Source organism: Microcaecilia unicolor, chromosome 1, assembly GCF_901765095.1.
Source record: "Microcaecilia unicolor chromosome 1, aMicUni1.1, whole genome shotgun sequence".
Classification (NCBI taxonomy): domain Eukaryota; kingdom Metazoa; phylum Chordata; class Amphibia; order Gymnophiona; family Siphonopidae; genus Microcaecilia; species Microcaecilia unicolor.
The window spans coordinates 5479883-5492753 of NC_044031.1; the positions used below are offsets into that span (position 1 = coordinate 5479883).

Sequence of the window (12871 nt, forward strand, 5' to 3'; positions counted from 1 at the left end):
GACTCAGAGGGGGGAGGGGAGAGAGGGCAGAAGCCCTCACTATCTCTGTAACACAAACACAGCACAGCAGGAAACTTAACACTGAAGGACTCGACTCCCAGGGGGAGGGGACAGACAGCACAGGGGAAGGGAGAGAGGGCAGAGAGCAGGGACACACACACTCCCACATGCACACTCTGAAGAAAACCTTGCTAGCCCCCGTTTCATTTGCATCAGAAACGGGGCTTTTTTACTAGTTATCCAATATTTTACAAGAAAATCCTCTTGTTCAGGAAAAGTATCTAAAAAACAGCAAAATATATAAACATAATAATAAAACAAAAAAGCTTCACTTTAACAGGTAAACTATACTCAAGTCCATAAATTATGATCCAAGATTTCAGAAATCTACAGGAGACAAAATATCTAATAAAGGAAAATCAAAAAAGGAAAAATTCTGTTAAGCGGAGTAAATACTTATAATTAACACTTATCCACTTTCGCTGAGGTTATGAGCGCCGACACATGAGCCGGCTCTGTAAATACCTATTTTTTGTCCCTAAACTTTATTATACACTTGCAGGGGTACCTTAAAAAAAAGGTGTAGAATTTCAGGTCTAAGGAGGACTGAGGTCGGTAGGCAATGTGCAGTTTAATCTTCACGCCTTGCATCTTCCACATGTGTTGGATTGCTTCTGCTGTAAACTGAGATCCTTGGTCGGAATCCACTCTCATGGGCAGACCCCAACGACTGAACACATGATTCAGTAGCAATGTAGCCGTAGTTTCGGCCGTGCAATTGGGTGCCGGTAGACACTCCACCCACTTGATGAACAGGCAGGTGACAGTCAACATGTACTTGTTGCCTCAGGTGGATCGAACCACAGGTCCCACCCAATCGATCTGGATATCTGACCAGGGCATAGCAATACCCTTCTTCCTGAGTGGTGCTCGATGAGATGGAGAAGATGGCTGGAAACGACAACAGGTCAGACAACCTCAAGTATATAGCTGCACATCTTGATGCATGTGTGGCCAATAAGCCACTTGCTTCAAGGTCTCATAGGTGATGCCTTCACCTCGATGTCCTGCACATGGTTCATCATGAGCATGTTGCAGCATGATGCCACGATGAGGCACAACCCATTGCTCAATGCCATGCTTACTCGTCCAAATAAGCAGGTCCTGACAGATCTTGAACTTCTTTCTGGATGTATAGAGTATCCTCAGTTCTTCGGCTTGACATTCCTCTTTGGTCAATGGATGTTCTTGCGGATTCTGGATGTACTCATAAAATCGTCCAACTACTGGATCAGATTTCTGAGCTGTGACAAGATCAAATGATGGGACTTCACTGCACCACTGGAACACGGGAGTCTCATTCGACTGTTTTGTTTGCCGTCGGGTGACAGCATGAACTGTCAATGTCTCAGACTCTGAGAACTGCCATAATTCTCCTGTGAGTGTTCCTTCCTTGGCGAGTTTGTCTGCTAAGTCGTTCCCTATCTTGTCAGGACTATCAACTTTGGCATGGCCCTTAACCTTCTTCCAATAGATGGTCATGTCATGGCCCCATACCAGCTGATCTAAGGCCAGAATCAAACTTCCATGATGTACCGGTTTTCCTTTCGAGTTTAGCATGTTGTTCTGCTTCCAGTTGGGTAGATGAGACACAAAGTTCTGTCTCACATAATCTGAATCAGTGCATATGACTAATTTCCTAATTCCTTTCTGAACTGCAGACTGTACTGCCACCAAAGCTGCAACTATCTCAGCATACTGGTTCGTTTGTGAACCCAAACTGTGCTTCAAAGTCTCCTCTGGAATGGTTGGATTCCATACCACTCCCACACCTGCAACCAACTCCTGATCCGTATCACGGCGGTAGGCACAACCATCCACATAGACTTTGGGCATGGTAGCACAAATCTTCTCATCATACAGGTGGTGTCGATGAGGTTCTATCTCTGATGGTGGGATATCTGTTTCAGGACTACCTGCAAGGGAATCATGTCCTGCGCAGTCATGCAGATCAGCCATACCTTGGGCTACTACATTGCGATGTTTTTGAGCATACCTTACCTCTAGAGGCCATCCTTGAAGAGCCAGTGTCCAGGAGACTATCCTACTGTTGGACACCTGACCAGATTTGATCCGGTCGCTCCCCAGGAAACCGACAATTTGATGACAAGTTTCCACAATTAGCTTCTCCCCTTGGATGTAACTCCGGAAATGTTGCAGCGCCCACACCATGGTCAACAAGGATTTCTCACAGTCTGAATACTTCTTTTCCACATCTGATAGGCCTTTGCCGGCATAGGCCACAACCCGCTTATCAGAATCATATTTCTGATACAAGACAGCACTCATGGAGTGATTGGAGTATCCCAGGTCAACGTAGAACTCAAGACCCCCCTCAGGGTACGCGAGGCATGGAAAGCGGCTAAGCTGATCCTTCAGCTCCTGCATAGCAGATTCCTGCTCTGGACTCCAAGTCCAGGGTACATCCTTCTTCAATAACTTGACCAATGGTCGGGTGATCTCCGCATACTCATCTATGAACTGCCTGGAGTAATTGCATATTCCCAGAAAGGAACGAAGTTCTGTGAGATTGGTAGATTGTTTCAGTTGTTGTAAGGCCTGTACTCGCTTCTTCTGAGGTCGCAGACCCTCAGCAGAAATTTCATACCCTAGGTAATTCAGAGCCTTCCCAGAGGAGCTGGGCACCACTCTCACCTCAGAAGACCGAGTCAAACGAGCTTCGGTCAAACTGCACCGAACCAGTAGCTCTGGAGAAAGCCTCTCTCTCTTTTTTTTACTGTGAGGAAAGATGGAGGCAGGCAGCCACAGAGGAACTCTGGAGGGAGGGGGAATGGGGTAAGGCAGGGACAGGGCAAACCAAGTATGCCTTTAAAGTGGGCACCACCAGCCACAACACCCCCTGCTCTACTGGCAAAGCACAGGAGCCACCCCAGGCAGAAATCCAGGCGCTGAGAAGCGAGGTCCACACCTGCTGGGAGATAGAGATATACTGAAGGCAGTGGGGGTTGGGCGTCCAGGAACACCATGTGCTTTCAGTGTTCTCTATCTCCACCTGCTGGTAGGCGGATACAACCCATCAGTTAATGGATTCATCTGCTGTTGATGACAAGGAAATTGCCATTTTCCTTAGGGAAGAGACCTTGCTGAAGCATGTAGTTTAGGTGGGATGTGAGGTCTGCTACGAAGCGGTCAGGGGCGGATTTCATTAGGTAGTTGGGGCAGGTATCTAGTTTACAGTGAGTGTTGGAGAACCTCATGAAATCTGCTCCTCAACTATTCATACTAGACCTAACAAACCATATAAATCACATGCTACAAAATGGACTCTTCCCAAAGGAAAAAGGAAAAATCTTACTCACCCCAATTCCTAAAGATACAAAGAAAAACACGAGCGAAATAACCAACTACAGGCCAATAGCATCCATACCACTAATAACCAAGATAACTGAAGGTATGGTAACTAAACAGCTCACAAACTATCTAGACAAACATTCAATACTCCATGATGCCCAATCAGGATTCCGTTCGAATCACACCACAGAAACAGTATTAGTCACTCTCATGACCAAATTCAAACAAATAATTGCAACTGGTAACAATATACTCCTCTTACAATTCGACATGTCAAGCGCCTTCGACATGGTTGATCATGGAATCCTACTACACATACTTGAATACTTTGGCATAGGAGGAAATGTCCTGAACTGGTTCAAGGGGTTCTTAACCATGCGCTCGTATCAAGTCACATCAAATTCAACCACGTCCAAAGCATGGACACCTGAATGTGGAGTCCCACAAGGATCGCCTCTATCACCAACTATATTCAACCTAATGATGATCCCTTTAGCCAAACTCCTATCAAACCACAACCTCAACCCATACATATACGCCGACGATGTGACAATATACATCCCATTCAAACAAGATACCAAAGAAATCTCCAACGAAATCAATCAAAGTCTACACATCATGAACACATGGACAGATGCATTCCGCCTGAAACTAAATGCAGAAAAAACCCAATGCCTGATACTCACCTCCCAATATAACACAAATGAATTCAACGCAATAAACACACCAACCCTAAACCTTCCAGTCTCAGAAACGCTAAAAATCCTTGGAGTCACCATCGACCGCCACTTAACACTCGAAACCCACGCAAACAACACAACCAAGAAGATGTTCTACTGCATGTGGAAATTGAAAAGAATAAGACCATTCTTCCCAAGGTACGTCTTCCGCAGCCTAGTGCAATCCCTCGTCCTCAGCCACCTGGACTACTGCAACTCACTATACGTGGGCTGCAAAGAGCAAATACTGAGGAAACTTCAAACAGCCCAAAATACAGCAGCCAGGCTCATCTTCGGAAAACCAAGATATGAAAGGGTACAACCACTACGAGAAAAATTACATTGGCTTCCACTCAAGGAACGCGTTACTTTTAAAGTTTGTACACTAGTCCATAAGATCATCTACGGCGAAGCCCCAGCGTACATGTCTGATCTAATAGACCTACCACCCAGAAACGCTAAAAGATCATCCCGAACACACCTAAACCTCCACTTCCCCACTTACAAAGGCATGAAATACAAGACGCTGCACGCGTCAACCTTTTCCCACAAGAGCACGCAGGCATGGAATACACTACCGCGTAACCTGAGAAGGATTGACGATCAAGCTTCCTTCCGTAAACTACTAAAGACTCACCTGTTTGAACAAACTTACGGAAAGAGCCAACTCACATAGAGTCCACACTCACTATTCATCAATGCATCTTACAACCACTTTGATCCCTCATCCCCACCCCAATCTATCACGCACTTATCCACGGAACTATGGACACCATATGTCTTTGTCTAACACTACCCTTTAGCTTCCCATTGCCCCCTTCCAATTACTTCTATGTTGATATCCCATTGTCATATTCCAAATCTGACATTTGAATGTCTCTTATACCTTTGCACAATGTAATCCATAACCAAATTGTAACAAATGTATTTCTATTATTCATATCCTATTGTAAGCCACACTGAGCCCGCAAAAAGGTGGGAAAATGTGGGATACAAATGCAATAAATAAATAAATAAATAAATAAACCTGCTGATCGCCTGTGCATAGCCATTTAAAACAGATGACTCTGCAGAATTCCTACACTGAGCTCTTCTCCCTCCCTCCACCCCCACCCACACCCCCAATGGGCACCTGCCCTCCTGTGGCACCGCTCTCCTTGTTCCATTTCATTTCTTGCCCCCTACCTCCCTGGGACTCATCATGATATCAGGCGAGTTCCCACCTGGACTGTTCCCACCAAGGACTCCCCCTCCTCCCACCCTCCCCGGTCATTTCCCACCCTCTCTGGCTTTTTTACCGATCGTCGCTTCTTTCTTACGTCTGGAATGAGGAAGTTAGAGCAGCAAACGGATGTGCACAGAGGACAGAATATCTTTTCATAGGTAGAGCAGTCATTTGTTATAAATCATAATCAGTATGTCATTTTGAGGGACTGAATTAGGTTCAAACCTAGTTTGGTGGGTTGGGGGGCATTAGTCACCCCCTCTCATGAACTGCATGTCTGGAAGGGGAAAAGGATGTGTAAAAGATAATGTTGGGGGGGGGGGGGGAGTGAGAGGGTATGATCTGGAAGAGAAAAGAGGGGGAGATTACTTGCCTTATGTGTTTTGTATTTTTTGAGTTCTGGGTGGAAATTGTCCACATGGGAATTGGTGGGTGGGAATGGTCCGGTAGGAAGTGTCCAGATGGAACTGACATAGAATCCTCATCACAAACAGAAGTAGGAGAGCATTTGCATGTTGGTCTGTGTGCTGTTCCTTTGCCGCACTGGCTCTGACTGCTGAATTTGAGCCTTGGGGGACACCGTAGAATCTCACGGTTCAAATTCAGCAGTCAAAGTCGTTGTGACAGAGGCGCAGGATCTAGCCGGCATCAATCTTCTTGCTTCTTCATCTGTGTAGAGCATTGGGGAAGAAGGGAAATGAAAGGTAATGAACAGGACAAGTTAGGTGGTGCAGCGAGAGGGCAGGTGCATACTAGGGGTGGAGGGAGAGATTGGGGAGTGAGGAGAGAGAGAGAGGAGATGAAAAGGGCAAGTTGAGGAGGGGGTGCTGCAGGAGGGGCAAAGAGGAAAAGCTCGGGGTGTCAGGGGAGAAACGTGGCTGAATTTTGGGGATTCCATAGAACAGGAGAAGTTCCGTATGGGAGGGAGGGAGGGAGGGAGACAGCTGGTGATATGTATTGGCAATATTCACAAATGGGCAGATGATCAAAAGCCCCGTGCTGTTCCAAACAGCGCTCTAAAAGTAGTGCTGGAAGAGCAGGGGGCTTTACTGGACCTCTGATCAGAGATAATTGCATGCAAATTTGAGCATGGGGTAGACAGTCCTCCCGCACTTGTTTGACAAGTCTGGGTTGTCAAAAGGTGGTCTCCATCCCCCCCAAGCCCTGTTTTGCATGCATTTGCATGCTAGTTGCGTTCAGAGCCTGCAAGCGTGTTGTTTCATGCGCTCGGTTGCTCTGATCATGGGGTGGTAGCAGCCTCTGGTGCCTGCGTTTGCTTCTGATCATTGGCCCAAAAGAGCTGTGGGGAGAGTGTATATGCAGTGGGGGGGGGGGGGGGGGGGGGGGGATGGCTATGATGCTGTGAGTGCTGAGGATGTTGAGAGAACAGTGGAGAGTGTGAGCTGGGGGCTATGTGGGTTGGGGGTATTTTGAGAGAGCTGTGGAAGTTTATGAGCTAAGGGCAAGAGGGATTTCAGAAAGAGAACCAGTGTGTGCAGTGTGAGAGAGAGCTCTGGGTGTTTTTACTGCTGGGGGGGGGGCTGCAGATTGACAGAGGTATGGGATTTGTATGCTCTGGGAGGAATGGGGAGGTGGGATTCTTGGAATGAGTAAAAAAAGAAATAAAGGTCGGGGCAGAGAAAACTGCTGGGGGGGGGGGGGGGTCAGTGTTCTTAGGGAGGGGTTCATACTAGTTGGAGACTGAGATTACTGAGGGGATGGGGTAATCAAGCCTGAACTGGGAGACGGCTTAGGCGGAGTCAGTCCTGGAGAACAGAAGAGCTGGGTGTTAATGCCGGGGGAATTCTACACAAAAAGATAGATAAAGCTGAATTTTTAAGAATTCTGCACAGTTACAACCCCAAACACAAAGGCAGGAGCTGAAATCTAATGCATTCTGAGCACCTCCCATGTCCCTGACTGTGTTTCTGGTTTGTGTTTCAGATGCGGGTGACATTTGAGGACGTCTCTGTCTCTTTCTCCCAGGAGGAGTGGGAGTATTTAGATGAGGAGCAGAAGGAGCTTTGGAGGGAGGTGATGAAGGACAACTATGAGATCCTGATGTCTCTAGGTAAGGGTTTCCCGTTATTCTTAAAATCTGGGTGAGTCCCACTACAGGAAGCCGGTGTGACTGATAATGAGTGATGGCGAGATGACATTAGTACCTGGGGTGGGTCTGTTTCTAAGATTCTTCTGTTTTCATTGGAGTATTGTTTCGATTCCTGTCTGTAAAACCTTCAATAACTATGACTCTGGCATTCTTAGGGTATCCTATACTTTGTTTATCACAATTGCTTATTCGGCGGGACTTGGGGGTGTCTGATGACCTTAAGGTACTTTAATGAAGAAGTTGGTTCGGCAGCTGACATAGCGATAAGCGAAAGCTTTAAGCATACCGAACATCAGGAGCCTTTTCCTCCTGGCGAGGGAAAAAATACACAATAAGAAATAAACATAAAAATATACTTACTAAATTAGCCTGAACATAGACGGTAAAGAATAGAACTTGCTTTAAGTAAAATATAACTTATTAATGGCAAGTTTGCAATCAGATATGTATTCTCATATTTAGAATAACTAAGCTTCTGTAACAAATGTATGATTGGGTAATGGTGAATCTCTTCCTGTGAACTTCAGGATCAGCTAACGCCCAACTTAGTTTATCTGGGGAACAAGCACCCTGAAGGTTTGGCCTTGCATCTTGCAGCCTGTCTGATAAAGAGCAGTTATAGGGCTAAACGATATCTATGTACAAAGACCAAGAGGTGCTTTTAAATATCAACTTGAATATAATCATATATTCTGTATTCATCCCTGGTAGTGATTAGCTTGGAAATGTATTCCCAACAGGGAGGGGGTGGAAAATTTACAATTTATTTATACAGATTTTTTATTGAACTCGTTAAACTGCTGTTCTCCTACAGTACTATACAATGCTCTGTTTTTAAATTTATTTAGAAGAAGATGACCCTAAGAACAGTAATGCAGAGATACATAAATGGAAGCTCAGTGAGAAGCCTGAAGAGGAAAAGATGTTCTCAGAAAGAGAGAAAGAAGAGACTTCGTCCTGTTCTGACTGGGGAGATAAGGGAAAAAATCAAAATAAACAAAAACCTTCAACAGGAAGCTCAGCTCCGTGTGAACATTGTACCAGTAATATCACACAAACAGTGGAAGAACAGACAAACCAGATGAGAGTTCAGAAATGTTTGTGTGATGGATGTGAGATATTCCTTAATGATCATTTAACTCTGAAATCACATCAGAGATCCGATACTGAAGAGAGACCATATACAGGTACGGACTGTGGGAAAACCTTCAGTCAAAAGAGAGAACTACAGCAACAGCAGAAAACATGCATAAGAGAGACCCACTGTATAGGTTCTGAGTGTGGGAAAGATTTCAGTAGGAAGAAAGAGAAACATGAGAACAATAATACAGAAACTAGAGTGTGTACAACTACAGTAGATGAGAAAACCTTTATCAATAAAGGAAGCGTTACAAAACACCAGAAAAATGACACTGATGAGGGATTATCTGCAAGTTCTAGTCATGACAAAAGCTTCAGACAGGAAGAAAACGTCATAAGAAATACAAAATTCCACCCAGAAGAGATACTAGTTTCAAGTGCTGAATGTAAGAAAAAATTCAGCCATAGAGAAACATTCACAGATCATAAAACAGCTCAGATTGGTGAAGAATCAATGACTACTACTAAATCTGAAAAAGTCTTTTGCAGAAAGACAGACCTCTCAAACTACCAGAAAATTCAGAAAAATGAGAGCTTGTGTACTTCTGCTGACAGTGGTACAAGTGGTTGCTGGAAAAGAAACCTCCCAGTGCACGAGAGAAACCACAAAGGAATGAAACCATTCATCTGCACTGAGTGTAATAAAAGCTTCAGTCAGAAGGGAAGCCTCACCAGACACCAGAGAATTCACAAAGGATTGAAACCATTCATCTGCAGTGAGTGTAATAAAAGCTTCAGTCAGAAGGGAAATCTCACAAAACACCAGAGAATCCACACAGGAATGAAACCATTCATCTGCAGTGAGTGTAATAGACGTTTCAGTCATAAAACAAACCTCACAGAACACCAGAGGATCCACACAGGAGTGAAACCGTTTATCTGCACTGAGTGTAATAAAAGCTTCACTCATAAAATAAGCCTTACACAACACCAGAGAATCCACACAGGAGTGAAACCATTCATCTGCAGTGAGTGTAATAAAAGCTTCAGTCACAAAACAAGCCTCACAATACACCAGAGAATCCACACAGGAATGAAACCATTCATCTGCAGTGAGTGTAATAGACGTTTCAGTCATAAAACAAACCTCACAGAACACCAGAGAATCCACACAGGAGTGAAACCGTTTATCTGCACTGAGTGTAATAAAAGCTTCACTCATAAAATAAGCCTTACACAACACCAGAGAATCCACACAGGAGTGAAACCATTCATCTGCAGTGAGTGTAATAAAAGCTTCAGTCACAAAACAAGCCTCACAATACACCAGAGAATCCACACAGGAGTGAAACCATTCATCTGCAGTGAGTGTAATAAAAGCTTCAGTCGGAAGGAACACCTCACCACACACCAGCGAATCCACACAGGAATGAAACCATTCATCTGCAGTGAGTGTAATAAAAGCTTCAGTTGGAAGGGACACCTCACCACACACCAGAGAATCCACACAGGAGTGAAACCATTCATCTGTACTGAGTGTAATAAAAGCTTCACTCACAAAACAAGCCTCACAATGCACCAGAGAATCCACACAGGAGTGAAACCATTCATCTGCAGTGAGTGTAATAAAAGCTTCACTCACAAAATAAGCCTCACAATACACCAGAGAATCCACAAAGGAATGAAACCACTTAACTGCACTGAGTGTAATAAAAGCTTCAGTCAGAAAACAAACCTCAAAGAACACCAGAGAATCCACACAGGAATGAAACCATTCATCTGCAGTGAGTGTAATAGACGTTTCAGTCATAAAACAAACCTCACAGAACACCAGAGAATCCACACAGGAGTGAAACCGTTTATCTGGACTGAGTGTAATAAAAGCTTCACTCATAAAATAAGCCTCACATAACACCAGAGAATCCACACAGGAGTGAAACCATTCATCTGCACTGAGTGTAATAAAAGCTTCAGTCAGAAGGGAGACCTCACACAACACCAGAGAATCCACACAGGAGTGAAACCGTTTATCTGCAGTGCATGTAATAAAAGCTTCACTCATAAAACAAGACTCACAATACACCAGAGAATCCACACAGGAGTGAAACGATTCATCTGCAGTGAGTGTAATAAAAGCTTCAGTCAGACGCAATACCTCACAGAACACCAGAGAATCCACACAGGAATGAAACCATTCATCTGCACTGAGTGTAATAAAAGCTTCAGTCAGAAGGCAAATCTCACAAAACACCAGAGAATTCACACAGGAATGAAACCATTCATCTGCACTGAGTGTAATAAAAGCTTTAGTCAGAAAACAAGCCTCACACAACACCAGAGAATCCACACAGGAATGAAACCATTCATCTGCACTGAGTGTAATAAAAGCTTCAGTCAGAAGGCAAATCTCACAAAACACCAGAGAATTCACACAGGAATGAAACCATTCATCTGCACTGAGTGTAATAAAAGCTTTAGTCAGAAAACAAGCCTCACACAACACCAGAGAATCCACACAGGAATGAAACCATTCATCTGCACTGAGTGTAATAAAAGCTTCAATCACAAAACAAGCCTCACAATACACCAGAGAATCCACAAAGGAATGAAACCATTCATCTGCACTGAGTGTAATAAAAGCTTCACTCAGAAGGGACACCTCACAATACACCAGAGAATCCACACAGGAGTGAAACCATTCATCTGCACTGAGTGTAATAAAAGCTTCACTCAGAAAACAAGCCTCACAATACACCAGAGAATCCACACAGGAGTGAAACCATTCATCTGCAGTGAGTGTAATAAAAGCTTTAGTCAAAAAACAAGCCTCAAAAAACACCAGAGAATCCACACAGGAATTAAACCATTCATCTGCAGTGAGTGTAATAAAAGCTTCACTCACAAAATAAGCCTCACAATACACCAGAGAATCCACACTGAAATGAAACCATTCATCTGCAGTAAGTGTAAGAAAAGCTTCAGTCAGAAAACAAACCTCACAGAACACCAGAGAATCCACACAGGAATGAAACCATTCATCTGCACTGAATGTAATAAAAGCTTCAGTCAGAAGGGACACCTCACAATACACCAGAGAATCCTCACAGGAATGAAACCATTCATCTGCACTGAATGTAATAAAAGCTTCAGTCAGAAGGGACACCTCACAATACACCAGAGAATCCACACAGGAGTGAAACCATTCATCTGCACTGAGTGTAATAAAAGCTTCACTCACAAAATAAGCCTAACAATACACCAGAGAATCCACACAGGCGTGAAACCATTCATTTGCAGTGAGTGTAATAAAAGCTTCAGTCGGAAGGTAAGCCTCACAGAACACCAGAATAAAGCCTTTTGCATGTACTGAGTGTGGTAGAAGGTTTTCTGTGAAAGAAGCACTCAGAACACACTGGAGAATCCACACAGGAATGAAACCATTCATCTGCACCGAGTGTAATAAAAGCTTCAGTCAAAAGGTAAACCTCACAATACACCAGAGAATCCACACAGGAGTGAAACCATTCATCTGCACCGAGTGTAATAAAAGCTTCAGTCAGAAGGTAAACCTCACAATACACCACAGAATCCACACAGGAATGACACCATTCATCTGCACTGAGTGTAATAAAAGCTTCAGTCAAAAGATAAACCTAAAAGAACACCAGAGAATCCATGCAGGAGTGAAGCCATTTAGATGTTCTGAGTGTGGTAAAACCTTCACTGATAAGGGACATCTCGCAAGGCACAACAGAGTTCACACAGGAGTGAAGCCATTTACATGTAGTGAGTGTGGTAAGAGCTTTTTTTAACAATGAAACACTCACTATGCACCAGAATAGCCATTGAGGAGTAAAGTACTGAGTGTGGCAAATGCTTCAGGTTGAAGAAATACATGATAAAGCACCAGAGAATCCACACAGGAGTGAAGCCATTTAAATGTTCTGAGTGTGGTAAAAGCTTCACTGAGAAGGGAAACCTGAGAAGGCACCATAGCTTTCACATGAGAGTGAAGTCATTTATATGTAGTGAGTGTGGTATGAGCTTCAATGACAGTGAAAAACTTGCCATACACCAGAGAATGCATTCAGGAGGAAAACTATTTCTGGGCACTGACTGTGGCAAAAGCTTCTGTAATGGAAATCAAGATCATTCTATATGTATATATATTGCTTTTCCTTTACATTTGTTATAGAATTACATGCTGTAGAAAGATAAAACTACTACTACTACTACTATTTAGCATGTCTATAGCGCTACAAAGCGTACGCAGCGCTGCACAAACATAGAAGAAAGACAGTCCCTGCTCAAAGAGCTTACAATCTAATAGACAAAAAATAAAATAAGCAAATCAAATCAATTCAT

At 43.8% G+C, this 12871-nt stretch overlaps 1 protein-coding gene and 1 pseudogene across 1 annotated transcript; both read left to right on the top strand.

The window, feature by feature from the left end:
• The window catches only part of LOC115462307, a 759864-nt pseudogene that overhangs the window by 482141 nt on the left and 264852 nt on the right, over window positions 1-12871 (top strand).
• LOC115462338 (gastrula zinc finger protein XlCGF26.1-like) lies at window positions 8672-10361 on the top strand (the record flags this gene model as incomplete). Its single annotated transcript, XM_030192345.1, has 1 exon — window positions 8672-10361. A coding segment is annotated over exon 1 (1341 nt), but the record flags the coding sequence as incomplete, so codon positions are not given.